An 18204-nucleotide genomic window follows, 5' to 3' on the forward strand; every position below is an offset into this window, starting at 1 on the left:
ATGCTGCAGTTATCTACCTACCAATCTTTAGACCTTAAAAAAAACATTTCAAGATGTTGCTAGTTGGTGGTGGAAAAGTACTTTATTTTGTAAGTAAAAATACAGATACCAAAGCAAGAAATACTCAAGTAAAAGCAAAAGTATCACATGAAAAAATCAACTTAAGTAAAGTATTAAGTACTGGTTTAAAAATTTACTTAAACAGTAAAAGTCAAAGTATTTCATGCAGCTTTTGAGGTCTTATATGGCTTTAAATGTAGTGATTTTAATAAAGATTTGTGCTGAATTGTGTTCCAAGAAGCAATTAAATCAATATTTTTTGCAGCCGTTTTTAATGTGTATTTTTTTGTTTGCTCAAAGTATGAACACATAAATAAAACTGTCAGCCTTTTCAGCAGGTTTCAAAAGATCATAAGAAATACTTTTACTTTTTCGTCCTGTTCAAAAATGTAGTGGAGTAGAAAGTACAGATACTGCTTTCAAATGTAATGAAGTAAAAGTAAAAGTACAGATAACCAAAATATATACTTAAATCCAGTACTTTTACTTTGTTATGTCCCACCACTGCATCCCGCCTATCCACCAAACCCACGTCTGTATTCGCTGTTTAACTCAATGCATTCATCATGATTTGGCCACATTTACCACGAGGACTGTGCGATCGTCTTTGTGAATCCTCGCCTTTTGTATGAATTCCACTCAGAATCCGACTGCAGCAGCTGTGACGAGGAAGACGGATCAGTTTCATTTAGTGCTTCCCCGTGCTCAGCAAGTCTCCCTGTGAGGCGGCATATTTCTCCTGGTTTGTGGGTGTTTCGGTCGGCCATCGAGAAGGAGCCTAATAATTCAACGAGGAAAAAAAGAACACAATGGAGGGTTTGTTGAATGGGTAATTGCTGAAGGAAGTTATTCCCGGAAAAAAATAGTTGGGGGTTTGATCCATTTGATGTGAGAAGCTCAAGTTCCAACCATAGACTGTATAAAGAAGCCGACTAAGTGAGCGCGACGTCACCCATAGCGTTCGGCTCCAGTCAAATGAAGCTCATTGAGGTTAGCGGCTACAGGGGCGAACTTAGAGTCAACTTCCATATTTGGAATTCTGAGCACAAGTACCAGAGCAACCATAGAACCAATCTGGAGTGAGGCTGTAGAAGGTACGGCCCCTTCCCGCCCGCACCTCTGGATTAGTAGGGAGCGGGCGCTTAGTAATGCTGTCAATCAAACCTGTTGCTAATGCTAACGGGAGTGACCTCGGGGAATAAAGTCGCCTGATTCATCTGTTATGAATGTTCATATCTTGATTTACGGACACAATGGTGACATAAAAATACCAGGATCATGTAGAGCGGGTTAATATGAACATTTTAAAACCAAAATAATGAGGGATGGGTGACAATTTTTCAATGTAAAGTGAATTCGAGCCAAAGTCAGTGAAGCCAGAACCATGCCTGTGGCGGTTAGCACGTTAGCTATGTCCATTTATATATACAGTCTATGGTTTCAACCTAAAATAAATACATTCAAATTCTTCAGAGATGTAAATTGATACTAGGATGGTACAATAAACACCAGTATACAAAAGCTGTTTAAACATGGAATGTTTTCGTAATATTAAAATTCAAATCCATAACATTTTTAAACTGTCAGCAGCTTTAATCATTATTGTAATATAATTGTAAATCACAATTATTTTGGCCATAATCGTGACACCAAATTTCAATATCCTTCCATGCCTGCTTGATACTTTGCAGTGATGTCATGCTTGCGGGGGCTGCTTCATGTTTGTCTATGGTGGACCGTTTAGCAGTTAACAAAGTTGTAAGTTTAAAACCTGAAGATTTAAACAGCACATTTCCAGGAGCCTGTGATCAATACAAGCGTTCAAGGTCCTGTTTAGGTGTTTGATTTTCAACAAAAGATTTGAGAGTGACTAACTGAAAAACTCTAGGCTAATGCTAGCTAGCTTTTGACTGTAATGTAATTTGAATGACTTTGACTTCTTAAACCGCAAAAAAACAGCTGGCCTGGTATCATTTCAGTTCAGTTCTTTATGGTCAAATTTAGTTAAAACAAAGCTCAGATTAAAGTCTAACTTGATTAACAGAGCTTCAGACAGAGCAGTGCCTCTAGTTAGTTTCACCCCCAGGGAATGTTGTTGACATCAGCTGCAAAGTATCAATAATATTAACACATGAATGGAATTGTGTGGATGGATGGCCTATGCTGCGTTCAAACCGTGGCTTCAGAAGCGTCGGGTTTACATGCAAAGTCTATGAGGGATGTGTGTCTCGGCTGGTCCAACGTTTCTGCAGCGTGTCTTGAGCGTTCATGTCACGGACGTCAGATCCCAGAGTAAAAAGAAAAAGAACTTTTGCTGCGCGTCAACAAGTTTAAAGCGTCTGCCCTCAAATGCAAATGCGTTCAACAAGACGTTTTTGACACCGCCGTCAAGATTGGCATTTGAGAAACGACGCATAGTTGGGTTAAGTTCCAATCAGGCAATGACAAAAACAATAAAAGTTACCATGGTGATCTAAATGTGTTATGTGTTAGCAGTTAATACCCCATAGAAGTAAAATACCCCCTCTTTAAAGGAACTGTATGCTTTTTTATAGTTTTAAAAAGGTATTTATCATAACTGAACCTGTGTTGCCAGAGCATTCACCTGCAGATAGAGACACACATACAAGTTTTTCTCACTCTCAGTACATCGACAAGCCTCATGTGAAAGCTCAGAACCTCCAGAATTCACTCACTGAGCTGCAAAGGCTGCACTAGCACTGGTTAATGACTGGCTGCAGGTGCTGGGGGTTTAAGTCGAGACCATTCAGATCAGACAGAGTCCTTTTAGGTTCAAACCAACTGGATTTCACCATTGAATCTGGCAACCCAAGTGAAAGACTCAAGACTGTGAGGCCCCAAACACCAAATTATAACATAAACAACATGGCCCAATGTTTAAAGTAAAAGTTATATATGATTTGAACATGTTTACGTCATATCTGGAGACAGGGGCAATGGTAGCAGGTCGAGTATGGCTAACAGCGACTATAGATTATTAAAAGTCAGAAAATATCGCCTTTGTTGCTTGAAATATGCTTCAAATTCACTCAAAATGTCTACAACTTGAACACGACAGTACCACCCTCCCCGACACGCAGAGGAACCCCATATTCTTCAGTATAATTAGGCAGTGAAAGAGAAAGGGCCGCGTGGCTAGCAGCACTGATGAAGCTAATCAGGCAGACTCCCCGTGGAGCTATGACCACTGATTGGGGCTGGGGCCATCCAAAGCCTCCAAACTACTTGAAAATAGTGCTGCTGCCGCCCTAATGGAGGTAATTGGCTCACAAAGGCAGCCTGCCACCTCCATCACTCACAACAAACTAACTGTAATGTTGTGGTTCTAGTAAAAGACAAGCAATGCCGGAAAAAGAACAACAATGATGATAACTACTCATTTTAAAGGGGGACTACGTAACTTTTCTGTGGGTTTGAGCTTGATGAAGATGCGACATTGTAACGCGGGTAAAAACTAAAAGCATCAGGTTAACGTAATATGACCTCTTAAAAAATGCACTATGTACACTCTCTGATGGTGACAGATCAATATATCGTTTGGCCGATATTTTCCCTTTTTAGCGCATCGGTTATCGGTCTTAAATCTCCAACACAAGCCGATATTTTGTTATGGCCGACCTGCTGTCTAAAGAGTACACGCAAAGCTTTATTTTAACACTTCACCGCCAATTCATAACTGCAGAAAACGTGAGTACACAGCTCTCTTATAGGGCTTGGATAAAAAAGGGACTATGGATGAGTTTTTAGTTAATTAAAATTACATAATTTTGGGAAAATGATCCAAATTGGCCCAAAATATCGACATTTAAATATCGGCCATTGGTTATTATGGATTCTAAACTAGGAGTATTGCCATCGGTCATGAAAAAACCCATATTGGTGGATCTCTAGTGAGTATACCACTAGCCTGATTTCATGATGATGTTTTAACTTTACCCAGAATGTTCCACAGTGGCATTAAAGGTCCTATTGTGACCTTTAAGCCATGTTAGAATACAGTTACCTCCTCAAAAATATGCATGAAGTTGTGTTTTGTTTCATCCTCACATGTTTGGGTAACCCTTTATTATAAGTCCTTCTATGTCTCCAAACCTCTAAATGCTCTGTTCCACCTTGTGATGTCATGAAGCTGTAGTTTTCAAATTAACAGTTACCTTTTGTTTAGTAGAGATGGGAAATTCCAGGGCTGAGTCGGCACCTTCGAAGATGCAGATCATGCTAGGAAGCCTCGTATTTTTTTATATTTTTGAGAACGAAGTAAGTACGTGACAGTGACCGTTTGCCAGTGGCGGTGAAACGGGAAAACGACAAAATGGCGTCTTGAAAATAAGCGATTAAAGATTGCTCAAACATGTACGAATCACTCTGAATACAACTTCGGGTGAGTAAACAGTGAGGTGAAAAAACTATAACCTGGTTTAAAAGCACTGGAAAGTCGGTTTCACAAAATAAGTCCACTTTATTACACCTTGCTCCTTCCCCACTGTAAAACCTCAAATCCATGCCCTGATTCCAGCTGACACTCGGGCGCCATCTTTGCCCCTCCGCTCCCAGCCGGACGCCGTGTTGCTCTGCCAGAGGAGATGTCCATCCGTGACCCCTCAACGACCCCGGCATATGTTAGCGTAGCCCCACGCACGAGCAGCGGCAAGGGGCACGGCTACCAACCACGCCGCCCCTGAGCCTAACGCGCCCACCAGCTGCTCCAGTCCACATGGTCGAGAGGCATGGAGTTTGGGAAAGGGGAAGAGGTTATGGATGGTCACGTTTTGAAAAGTGGAACACGGAGGCGAAGATGGCGGATTCTGAGTAAAAGTTGTACGGAAATGAAATAAAAAACTGACAGTCAGAAGTTTGGACACACCATCTCATTCAGTGTTTTTTTTGTTGTTGTTGTTTGACACTTACGGAAGACATCAAATATATGAAGCAAGATATGTGGAATTATGTAGTAAAGACAAAAAGTGAAATAACTCAACTCAAAGCCATAACTCAAGTTCAAACCAAAGGGTAAAGGCTATTTGTTTTGTTTTTTTTTGTTGCTTTTTTGAGCTTTTTTTTTTTTTTTTTTTTTTTTTGCTACATTTAATTCAACATTTTATTGCATGTAATAAATAAAATAAAATAAATTTTAAAAATAAATAAATAAATAAAAACATTGACTACCAGTAAAAAGTTTGGACACACCCCCTCATCTATTTTTTTTTTTTTTTCACTACTTTCTACATGCAAAAGACATCAAATATATGAAGCAAGCTATATGGCATTATGTAGCAGAAGAAAAAGTTAAATAACTCGACTAAATATTTTTGACGAAGCAAAGGGTGGCTACTTTGAGGATCTGAAAATCAAATATAAAACATATCTGTAGCTTGGAGGTGATTGACGTCAGGATACTAGGAGTTGAGAGGAAGGACGCAATGTAAAGGAGTCCATAAATAATGTAATGGAACCCTCAATATACAGCAGAGATGTGTTAGAGCGTGCTTCAAATAGTTCCCATGGCCTCAACTGACGGCTTCTAGACTTGAATGTAAGATGTTTTCTATTGAAGGCAAATACTTTACAATAACTGCACATTAATTAGCCTTAACAAAGGATTAACTGATTCAGGCTTAGTAACAACTTAATGAAGAGGTTTGGGTTAGGAGTTAGAGCTATAGGATTCATTTAAAATCAAAATCTTACATACAGTTCCTTTACTACAGTTTATCCTGGTAATTAGTATTAGTAAAAAGTAGTTTTTCTAACATGTAAGTATTATTTCATGTATTTTTGTTGTTTATTATTGGTTTTTTTTCCCAGGATTTTATTGCAACGGCAACAAAAAATACATAATTTCAAAAGAATTCTCCAATGAGCTCATAGGCTTGTATACAGTTCCGGGATGATGGCAGTAAATCGATGGTCTCAAGGTTGACTCGCTGGAGCGCATCTGGCCATGAAGAAAAACGCTATTGACAAATGCGCAGTCTAATTCAATGCCACGTCTGAAGACAATGTTCCGCCGTACAAAGACCGCCACGCATTATGGTAATACGGGGACCCCAGCGACTTAAGCAAAAGTATAGGGATGGTATAAAGATTTTGAGTGTCAATCTAGAAATGGAAGAATACAAAACATACGCTAACCGGTCAAAAGTTTGGACACACTTTTTCATTTGTGGTTCCTCAAAACTATGAATGAACTCATATGGGATGTAGTAAACAAAAATAAACTCAAGGTAACTCCAAACTTTAAAAAGCCACCCTTTTTTTTGAACTCTGATTTGCACTTTTGGCGGTTTTTTTACCCTGATGTGACCGTTTCAGGAGAAGTCACCATGAAGCTCATCGAGAGAAGACCAAGGTTTTGTAAGGCTGTCGACAAAGCAAATGATCTGATATTTTGTATACTTAGAGTTAGAGGTGACCCTTTTGCTGTTAACGTAACTGCTTTTTAACGTGACACTTGGTTGCCATGCCGACAAGTTGATGTGAAGGTTTTTTTTGTCAGTTCCTGGTTTTTTTTTTAGACTGGCTTTAGTGAGTCAAGACTGCTGCTGTTTTGCTCTTTTTTGGCGTGGGTTACGGCCAACAGTAGCCCTTGAGTTCAGAAAATAAACAACCAGAAGAAATTTGGAGCATTTCCTTACACCGGACCGCTACAATACAAAAGAAAAAATATTTTGTTGGGTTTCACCTTTTTTTTCTTTGCTACATAATTCTATTCATCAACAAAAAGTACATTGAAAAATACTGTAGATGTGTCCAAACATTTGACTGGTGTATGATTATAGGACTTAGTTTCATCTCAACCATCATCCATAAACCCGTACTTATTCCAAAATAGGATAATCCCCCAGCGACTTCCGATCATGATCATGCTTACTTCCTGGAGATGCATAAAACCTAAACCGCTTTGGACGGCAACTGTTGGAGAATAAAATGTAGTAACCCAAAAGTCCTAAGTTTGTTTACCATCAGTACAGGACCCAACACCTGGAGACGTGAGCCCTCAACACATTGTTATAGTGTTGTCCATTCCAGTCTAGTACAGTCCAGTCTGGCTATGCTTCCATTGTAGGGAGTATTATACCTCTGATGACGTAGGCCAAGATAGCAAAGAGTGAGCTGACATATGTGAAAATATAGTTCAAATCACGCATGTAGCATTATGTAAGTTTAAATGCGGCCTTCAAAAAAATTAACAAAAGATTGGAGAAATGGGGGGTTGTTCCAGTGGTCAAAATCACAGCTAGTTTTTATTTATTTATTTACTTTTTTATGTGTTGTTTTTTTTAGTTGTGTTTTTTATTTTATTTATTTTTTTCTTCAATTTTTTATGTGTGTTGTAGTCTCCAAAACTAGAACACATAACAGTATATGTAATTGCACATTTTAGCACTGGGTCAATATTAGATGACACTTTCCCTCCATTTAAATAAACCTTGGCTCCAGAAATCCGGAAAATATATTAATAATTTATTTTAAGTAATAGTTCCTTGGATGGTGAGTTTGTTTATGGTCTGGTTTGGAGCTCTGGGACTGAAAAGTGGATCTTGTCTCTATTTCTTCATTTATGTAACTTGTGTTTACTTATTATGTGAGGAAAATGTCAGTACATTTTCGGCATAGCTTTGGTTGCTATGATTACTTTTTATTTATTTTTTAGTTAGATTTACTCAGGAAAAATAACATTAAAAGGGTATTAGGCAGAATTTACTTTTTGGAGTTTTCTACCATGTTATAACATCGTTCCCTAATCAGAAATATGCCTGAAGTGGCTTTATATGTCATCCACGCATGTTTGAGTAATTTAGCGATCTCTCCCAGGTCCTATTCGAAAACTCCATGTAGTTAGCAGTATGAGTCTGTACAAAGCTCCACCCACAAGCTCCCACATCACAATTCTCCATAAAAATACAAAAGCATGATACAAAACAATACACTACAGCTTGACAAAGTTGCTCTGAAGGGGGAGTTACTTAGCACAGGGAGCAAAGGGAGGTGTGACTCAAAACTGAAACAAATTAAACATGTGAATATGTTGTTTCCGGCAAATATGTACTTATAAAAAACATAATAAAAAAGTAACATGGTCATCTAAATATGTTTTGTGGCGACCTTGAATATCCCATTTAATTGTAATAACAAAAAAATATATATATAAAAAAAACAAAATATATAACTAAATATTTAAGTGAGTATTTAAAATGAGTTATTTATTGATTGCTTCAGTATTCCGTGCAATACTTCCTTCCCCGTGTCGCGCAACATCCGTGACCACCGTTCTCTTGACCTCCCTCTAGCATGGTGCCGCGCGTTCGCTTAATCGCTAAAATATGTTTCTTTTCAAGGACTGCTGCCCTCAACAGATGCCCAGGCGCACATAATAAACCCTAATCCCCGTTTCAGTGATATAGGAAGCTTTTGGAACACACGAGAATGACTCAACGCTACGCTAATCCCGCTAGCTAAAACTCATCAGTAGCATTGGGGCGGTGGATTTAGATACAATCAGGCTAGAACCACTTCTCCTTGGTTCAGGGGCAAATGTTCTATGAGAGCACTTGTTCTAGTTAATGAAATTTGAATCAAAAACCGGGAATGACTTTGTAGCAGAGATTAGGCCGGGATTAGCCGACGGAGAAGCAACTCAAGTGGGTTATTTGTATACAGCGTTAGCGTTCCAGATGGATATAGATTCTTTTTTTTTTTTTAGCCCACAAGAAATATGAAAATATGTTTCTAAAGTGTATTTCAAGCTCTGATATTTAACTTTTCTGGTGGAGGAATGGGGTCCGTCACCTGCTAGTCTCTATGGAGATGTCAGTACTTTGCTTGGAATGCTCCACGTTATGGCTTTAATCATCTTTTTAGGTTAAGATTATGGTAAACTTTATTGTCCTCTGCATTTGGCGTGTCTTTCGATGCCGTTTGAGCAACCTGGACCCATCCTCAGATCTTGAGCTAGTCTTGGTCAGGACCTTCTGTTGCTTCTGAAGGGGCTCGCCTCCACACAGATCTGACCTGTAACATGGCCTTGAGGGGTCAAAAGGCTTGTCTGATGTGAAATTGAATGCCATACAGTGGAAAATCCCAGGTGTTTGTTGTCGGTTTCTGTTGTGTTGCATGAAGAACAAACGTAGAGACACGAGGATCGTTCTGTAGATCTTTATTGTTGGTTACAGCAAAACAGTTGGGCTAAAGGCAGCGTCCAGCAAAATTCAAAACAAAATCAATTCAGTCGTGTCTGAAGCAGCGTCTGAAGCAGATTCTAGTAGAGTCTGACAGGGTGAGATTGTACCAGGGTTTTTATACTACGAGAAGTGCAGGTTAAACACTCTATAGATAAGAAATTTAAAGCAAATTCAAACAAGGTGAGTGTTTTATAATCCTTCCAGAGTGAAGGTTACACATTACTGAGAAGAGAGAGGATACCGATAACCAAATAACTAACCAAAATGACCAGAACAGAACTGTTATCTTCCCTTAGTGTGATATATGGCCACTGTTGCATGGGAAACCGAACCTTTTGCACCTTTGTAAGAACATAAACGATGTATTATATATGTATATCGTCCATCGTTTGGCGGTTCGAGTCCCGCTCTCGACATAAACATCATTGTTTGAGCATGAACGCTGTTGTTGTGTCCTTGAGCAAGACACTTAACCCACCTCACCTCCAGTGTCTGAGTGCACCGGTTGATCTGTGTAAGAATGGGTGAGTGGTTTCTTGAGTAAAAACGCTTTGAGTCCCTTGAAGGTGGAAAAGTGCTATATAAAAATGTGACCTTTGACCTTTGCAAAACAATATTAAGACAGATAAGTGGTATATGCTTCCGTTTTTAAAAGATCTGTTCTGTTTTCTGAGCTGACGAATTCATTTTTTGGGAACTTTGAGGTGATAGACACAATATCTTAATCAAAGTATTATCTAGGCCCTACTCCTTTTGCAGTAGTACTTTTTGTCTAAACTCCACAATGCAAATACATCCAATAACTTCCTCATTCATTGTAAAAAGTCACATTGAAAAAGATTTCACTTTATTTCCGGATTAGCTCGTGTTAAAGCAGCGTATGATCTCCCTGGGCGTTTTATTAATATGGTCTATTCTTCGGCGCGCGAGGAAGCTAAGACGAAGCTAAGAGGAAGCTAATCATTTCTGTCCGACAGTGTGATTAAAGGAGAGGGCCTTGGCGGGTATGGGGACATTTATTCCAGACCCCTTTAAAGTTGACATAATACTGGTGGTGCCCGCTGAATGGCCTACAGCCGCGCATTCATGTAATCATGTTCTGGTTGCTATGGGTGATTTGTCAGCGGGCGACGTACATACGGAGGAGATAGAGAATATAGGGAGGGGAGGGGGGTTATGCTGCTCTTTAGTCAAATAATGTATAGACTATAAAGGAGGAGTAGTATAGTGTTTATATGTTCAAATCTATAATTAAATTTCATCAACAGACCTGTCTGTACACTGAGAATAAGAAAAACTTGCATGTGTCCTCTATCTGCAGATGCCAGTGATTATATTTATTTGTATTTCCTTTATAGATCCGTATGTTACACTACTAAGCAAAGACACCTAACAATTTATTTGAGTGGTTGAAAGTTTAGTCAGTATACACTGTAAGAAGTGTTAAAAGCCACTAGTCACATCCTTTAGTCTAACAGGAAGGCTATAGGTAACTTTGTGTTTTCTATTTACATGTCTATTGTTTTCTTTGACATGTCTGTTGTTCGATCATCCTTACCTGTACTCAGATGATAATGTAAAGGTGTTACCTCTCTGAGCTGTCACTATTGTTTGCAATGACATGTTTTTCAGTTAGCATCACACGCAGAGATTGTGCTTAAAATGACCAAGGAACTGGCACAAGAATATTTAAGTTTGAGTTACTTGTGGGATATAAATTTCCAAAACTTTTTCTTACACATATTTTTATTGTTGTTGTTTTCCTATTTTTTATAGCTTTGTTTTTATTTTATTTATTTTAATTTGTATCATTTATTTTTATTTTTTTTGTAGTTTTCCACTTAATTAGAGACACATTTTTTATAGTATTTTTTTTTTTTTGTAGGTTTTTTTTTTTACCCCACAAGAAATATGAAAATATGTTCCTATTCTGTATTTAAAGCTGTCCTACGTAACTTTTCTGGTGGAGGAATGAGGTCTGTCACCTGCTATTCTCTATGGAGATGTCACTGCTTTGCCTGGAGTGTTCCACCTTATGGCATTAATCATATTTTTAGGTTAAGGTTAAGAAACACTTTATAGCCCTCTGCATTTGACCCATCCTTTGATGCCGTTTGGACGACCTGGACCCATTTTCAGATCTTGAGCTAGTCTTGGTTAGGACCTTCTGTTTTCTGAGTGGACTCACCTCTACCATAGATCTGACCTGGAACTTGGCCTTGAGGGGTCAACCTGCTTGTCTGATGTAAAATGAAATGCCATAGAGTGGAAAATCCCAGGTTCTTGTTGTCGGTTTCTGTTGTGAAGACCAAATGTCCAGCCAGACTGACCTAAATCCAACTTGTACGTGGGGAAAGGCTTGGACCTCAGACAGTATTTAAGTTTGTTTACCTTATTGCTCTGGGTCCACTCCTAGCATAAACTTTGTCTGTCTTCTTTTGTGTTCTGGTATTATTTTACAGATCATTTCCACGACATTTGTTTTTCGTTTCTGTTGTAGAAATCCAGAATGGCGGAGTGTACGTGGACCAGAATAAGTTCCTGTGTCACGCCGATACCATCCACTGGAGGGACATCATCAAGAACCCACAGGCCGAGCTGCTGGTGGTGCCGTCGAATAACAGCAACCTGGGATGTGAGTATCGCTAGGGACGAGGTATCGGATAGATAAAGTAATCAGATCCTGTGTCAGAGCAGTTTGAGGTGATTAGTATCCCTCTGGACAAAAGTGACCCTCCTCCGTGTCCTGCAACCTGGATATCACAGCGTCAGTCCTCTGTGTGTCCCTCTGTTGTTTTGGTTAGTGATGAGACAGGCTGTTCCCTCGAAGTGTTTGCTTTGGAATGTCTCCTGCCAAAAAAAAAAAAAAAAAAAAAGTAGCATCTCAGAGGTCCACAGCTATTTGAAATCGTTAACTATTTTAAATTCAGACACACATTTAAACCCAGATCAGTAAAACTACATCATAGTTTTGATATATTGCATGCTAAGTACTTATATATATTGACCTAAAATTTAAATAGTTTCTTTAATCGCACATAGTTAAAGGTGTACTATGTAACTTTTCTGTCGGAATGTCTGCCATCTACTTGCCTCCATGGAGACGTTGCTTGTAATGTTCCACAATATGTTATGAAACGTGACTATTTTCATGGAGACAAGCAAATGACACCACCAGGCCAAGTTATAGAACAAATCCAAATCAGTGGACAGGTGACGCCACCTCAGAAAAATGACACAGTGCGCCTTTAACATAGATTTTATTTATTTTTTTCATCATTCTTACTATATACATTGATAACAGTACTTAAACATCTCGTAATATTGTGTAGACAGTTAGCCAGCCACCCCGTTACCATCACGACACCCGGGCATGCATATTTATTACTCCCTCCACACGTGTCCCATGCACCAGTCAAACCCTGTCCTCCTAATCCGCTCTGTTCAGCCTGTGGTCATTTGGTTCACCATCACATGGAGTTAGATCAGGGTGTCTGTTTTCTATGTAACTCTACCGTCCTGCCTGTCCACCAGCGATGCCTATGGATCCCACTCTCTCCTGGCTAAGTCGTTTTCAAATCTAATGTGACACTTAGTTAGGGGCACTTGACAATATTCCCAATCTCTTCACTGCTATCTCGCTAGCGTTTCTAGCTGTTTTAGGCTTAAAGCTTTCAATTTAAAAATGGAACTTGAAATTGGAACTCGAACGAAATGAAAGAAATGAGCAAATCTCCAAAAGCAACAACTGTCTTCTCTTCTTATTCTGCATAAAAACTCTTAACCTTGTAGTTTTGATCAGAAATGTGATTCTTGTGTTTGTTTGTCAGTTCATATTTCAGTCTTTTTGTCAATTTTTCAAAACAGGCATATAGCAAATGCTCCCACAGATGAATGCTGTTGTTGTGTCCTTGGGCAAGACACTTAACCCACCTCGCCCTTAGTGTCTGTGTACACTAGTGAGTGAATGTGTGAGTGGTTCCTTGATGTAAAGCGTTAATCGTTTAATCTTAGTTAATGCAATTATGTGTTTATATTTAAAGCTGCACTGTGTAACTTTCGGTTGGAAGTTTGCTAGCTGCTTGTCTCCATGGTTATGTTGCTACTTTGCCTTGGATATTCCACAGTTTGGCATTGACAATGTATCTGCTAACCTTTTGTTTTCCATTATGGGTGTTTTAATTGCTTCAAAAAAAAAATTGAAAAACACATTCTTACTTTGTATGGTCTCTCCTCTCCACAGATCTGACTGGTAATTTGGCCTAGTAGCATCACCTTATTGTCTCCATGGCACTAAATAAGTTTAATGTCATACTGTGGAACATTCATAATCAAAGCAATAAGATCTCCATGGAGACAAGCAAGCGGCATACTGTCCATTAGGTCTATATTTTAAAATTGGTAAGATATTTAGAAGTGTTTATTTATTTATTTATTTATTATATTTTTTTAATTTTTAATTTAATTGTTTTTATTTATTTGTTATATTTTTTTTAATTTAAATTTTAATGTTTTATTTATTTATATATATTTTTTTACTTAATGATAAATTATTAATAAGATAGAAAGCTTTAGTGTATAAAAAAGTTGCAAATACCTTGAAGAAAATCAGGAAAAAAAATCGAGCAAGTTAACGTAATCTCTAATTAAGTGGAAAACTACACAAAATAATAATAATAATAATAATAATAATAATAATAATAATAATAATAATAATAATAATAATAATAATAGTAATAATAATAATAAATAAAATAAATAAAAACATAAAGCTATAAAAGGAAAAAAAAAAAGTTTTGGAAATTTATAGCCCCAGAAGTGCCTCAAACTTAAATATTCTTGTACCAGTTCCTTGGTCATTTTAAGCACAATCTCTGCGGGTGATGCTAACTGAAAAACATGTCATTGCAAACAATAGGGACAGCTGTGGCACCACCGGCGAGGAACATGCAGGGGGCGGCGGGGACCAGTGCCGACCTTTTGTTTCAGGGAGGGATGGGGTTGGATGACGCGCAAAGTGGCACATAGTAAAGTCATTTTGGGCTAATTCCTGTTATTAGTGCCCAAACTCTCCGCCTGCTACAGTGCAGTACTCCGGGTATGTCAACACGCAGAGATCAAAAACAGTGGAAGTAGTACTATTTGAAGGGCAACCGCTTTGTTTGCTAGCATCTGTGTTGTGTAAATTATACAGTAGAAAACCATTTTATTTTGTGATTTATCCAAAAGATGTAAGAATGTGAAAAGCACCAAGCCAGGGTCCGGAACAAAGAAGGACAAAGGTAGGACAAAATCAGGTCTAAACCAGGACAAAATGGTCTAAATAAGGGCTAACTCTAAACATAGACAAAGTATGAATAAAGCCTGCTTTTACTAAACCAGAATTAGACCAAATCCTAAACCAGACTAAATGAGGACTAAGGACATTATTGTCTCTTCATAATGTCTCTCTTTATGTTTTACTTCTTTGGTGTAGCACTTTGAGACTTGTGTGCAAATGTAAAGTAAAAATAAATAATATGGATTCTTTTGTTATTATTAAATCAGTTCTATCGAAGATCAGGTATAAATCGTGTCCATAGCGGCTTGCTAAGTAAAGCTGGACCTGGTTAGTACTTGGTTGGGAGACTGTTGGGAATATCAGGTGCCACAGTGGGGCGCTAGTGGCAAAAACTGACGTTATGTCCTTAGGCAAGGCACTTCACCCACATTGCTAATATGAATGTGGTGTGAGTGTTGAGGTGCTGACTGGCAGCCTTGCTTCCATCAGTCTGGCCCATGGTACCTGTGGCTACAATAGCATCTTATCACCACTGAGTGTGGAGTGGATGAATAATGCTCTGTAAAGTGTCTTTGGACGTCATGAAAGGCGCTGTAGAAATCCAATGATTCATCAACTCATTCATTAAATGAGGATTACATAATTGAATTAATGAGGTGTAAGACTTTTGGAGTAAATCCTAAAAAATATTTCTTAAACTTTCTTTAGGCCAGGAAAAATAATGTAAAAAAAAAAAAAAACAACAGAAAAATTAACTAAAATAAAAGCTTTTTCTTATTTTATTTTTGTGTTATTATGACATTTCGCTCCTCTACAAACTGACATGTGCTTGTCTTGTTCCTCCTATTCCACAATATGCCATGAAACGTATCTATCTCCATGGAAAATGTTCCTAAGTATGGTTTTACCTTTCTATTTCAGAGGTGTTCACTTCATAAATCCTATTCAAACTCCCTGCTCTGCTTTTTAATGGCACTTGTTGACTACTAAGCAAAGGGTGGAGGAAGGCACATCGGAACAAAGCAAGGCCATCCAAAAATATATAAACAAATAAAAATTGACAAAGTGAGCCGTGCGTCGGCGATGCGGTTGCCAAATCCGGGCCTGGCCGTACTTAGCATTTAACAAGTGCACACACAAACATACAGGCGGGCCCGACTTCACCACTCAACTTTCCCCATATAATTAACCCATAGTCAATTAGCAGCTGATGATGGCTTGCACTGTCAGCTCCCACGTTAGCTTGTCGTTCACAGTTAGCTTTTCACGGGCCGCTAGTCAATCCCGCGTCTATTGTAAGGACGAGCGTGGCGGGGGCGGCCGATGTCATTGGTTGAGAAGTTTCGGTGTGGAGAAGTTTGAGGGGACGTCATGAGGGGCTTTGACAGCTAGGGGGCGTGGAGTCGTACGGCCTGTCAGAAGTTGTGAGCTGAAGTTTGTGTTTTGTTTTCGCAGGCAGACGATGTCACCGCTCGTGTAACGGGAGGTGCTGGGGACATCAGGAGGACCAGTGTCAGACGTGTAAGTATATGTAGTTTTTGTGTATGTGAAATACTTTATCATTGGTGCGAATTGTGGGAATCAGCTACACTATTTACACACTGTATGAAGCGGGAAGAAAGACTTGAACAAATCGTTTATTAGGAATAAATCAGGCATAGTAACTAATTAATTAAGAGGTTATGGCATTAATTAAAGCAACAGTATGTAACCTGCCCTCGTGTATTAACAAAGGTACAACAATCCCAACTGAACCCGTGTTGCCAGATCCTTAACCTGCAGATAGATGACACATACAAGTTTTTCTCATTCTTATATGGATCAGTGGTGGAAGAAGTACTCAATTTTGCTACTTCAGTAAAAGTACAGTTACTGGAGTAAAAAAAATACTCAAATAAAAATAAAAGTATCATATGAAAAAATGTATTTAAGTAAAAGTATTAATGTACCGGTTTCAAAATGTACTTAAATCAATCAATTGCTTATTCTACCTGTTTTTATTTCTATACTTTTGTTTGCTCCAACTATGAACATATAAATAAAACCCTCAGACTTTCCTGCAGGTTTCAAACAATCATCAAAAAATACTTTTACTTTTCAGTCCTGTTTAAAAATCTAGTGGAGTAGAAAGTACAGATACCTGCTCTCAAATGTAGAGAAGTAAAAGTTTAAAAAAATATCCACTTTAAATGTACTTAAGTAGAGTACAGAGACCTAAAATTTGTAATTAAGCACAGTACTTTATTATTTTTACTCTGTTACATTCCACCACTGATACGGACAGGTCTGGGGTTTAGGTAGTGACCACTCACATCAGAAAGAGTCATTTTAGGTTTAAACCAACTGGATTTCGGCTTTGAAACTGGCAACACAAATAGGAGACTCTATACGGCTCATTCCGCTTTCTGACTGGACAATCATCTTGAGAAAAAAAACTTACTTTAAACCTATAGTCACGGGTTTCATCTTGCTGTTTACTGCCGACATTTTGAACACTTTTGACCGTTCATCAGATGTGATATTTAGTTTTGAATGTTTCATTTCTTTGAACTGATCTCTCTGAAACCCGCTGATAGCTTCACATGACATTGCAACATTCTGAAGGCCTGGATTATTTCAAAAGACGGTGTTCCACATTTCATTTACTTTTTCATAATATAAGATGCTCAAGGGCTTATCCCTGATGGACTGTATCAGGTACAACATCATAAATTATTAAACACAGTGTCATAACTAAAAGATCTGTTTATCTATCTATCTATCTATCTATCTATCTATCTATCTATCTATCTATCCATCCATCCATCGTCTGTCCGTCCATCTATCATCTATCTATCATCCATCGTCTGTCTGTCCGTCCATCTATCATCTATCTGTCTATCTATCATCCATCCATCTATCATCTATCCATCCATCCATCTATCATCTGTCTATCATCCATCTATCATCTACCTATCCATCCATCCATCTTCCTTCCGTCCATCTATCTGTGTATCTATCATCCATCCATCGTCCGTCCATCTATCATCTATCTATCTATCTATCTATCTATCTATCTATCTATCTATCATCCATCCATCTATCATCTATCTATCCATACATCCATCCATCAATCCATCATCGTCTGTCCGTCCATCTATCTATCTATCTATCTATCTAGCCATCCATCCATCATCCGTCCATCTATCATCTATCAATCATCCAACCATCCATCCATCTATGTATCATCCATCCATCTATGTATCATCCATCCATCTATCATCTATGTATCATCCATCCATCCATCTATCATTTATCTATCATCCATCTCTCTATCTATCTATCCATCAATCCATCCATCTATCTATCGCTCTGTCTATCTGCACTATCATTTAAAACACTCCAGTTGGACACACTTTTGATGATGTTTCTTCTTTATTTCTATGATCATTTCCACTGTAGATTCTCACTGAGCTCATTTTCACATGTTACTTTAGTTTTGGGTCAGTCTCGTTCGCCCCAAACACCATGAGACATCAGACAGACCCAGACTCACCTGCGCAGACAGACCCAGACTCACCTGCGCAGACAGACCCAAACTCATCTGCGCAGACAGACACAAGAGCAGACTGCCACTGATATAAGTTGATCCAAATTGCCTCGTCAGATGAACGTGTCAAA

General features: G+C 38.5%; 1 protein-coding gene across 1 annotated transcript in view; it reads left to right on the forward strand.

Annotated features, from left to right (window-relative positions):
- LOC117384930 (receptor tyrosine-protein kinase erbB-4-like) overlaps positions 1-18204 on the forward strand; it is a 540640-nt gene that overhangs the window by 360321 nt on the left and 162115 nt on the right. Inside the window, exons 4-5 of the mRNA XM_055228388.1 lie at positions 11764-11898; positions 16000-16065. Of these exons, the coding sequence (XP_055084363.1) occupies positions 11764-11898; positions 16000-16065 (201 nt within the window). The remainder of the gene's footprint in view (positions 1-11763; positions 11899-15999; positions 16066-18204) is intronic.

Source organism: Periophthalmus magnuspinnatus, chromosome 2, assembly GCF_009829125.3.
Source record: "Periophthalmus magnuspinnatus isolate fPerMag1 chromosome 2, fPerMag1.2.pri, whole genome shotgun sequence".
NCBI classification, from domain to species: domain Eukaryota; kingdom Metazoa; phylum Chordata; class Actinopteri; order Gobiiformes; family Gobiidae; genus Periophthalmus; species Periophthalmus magnuspinnatus.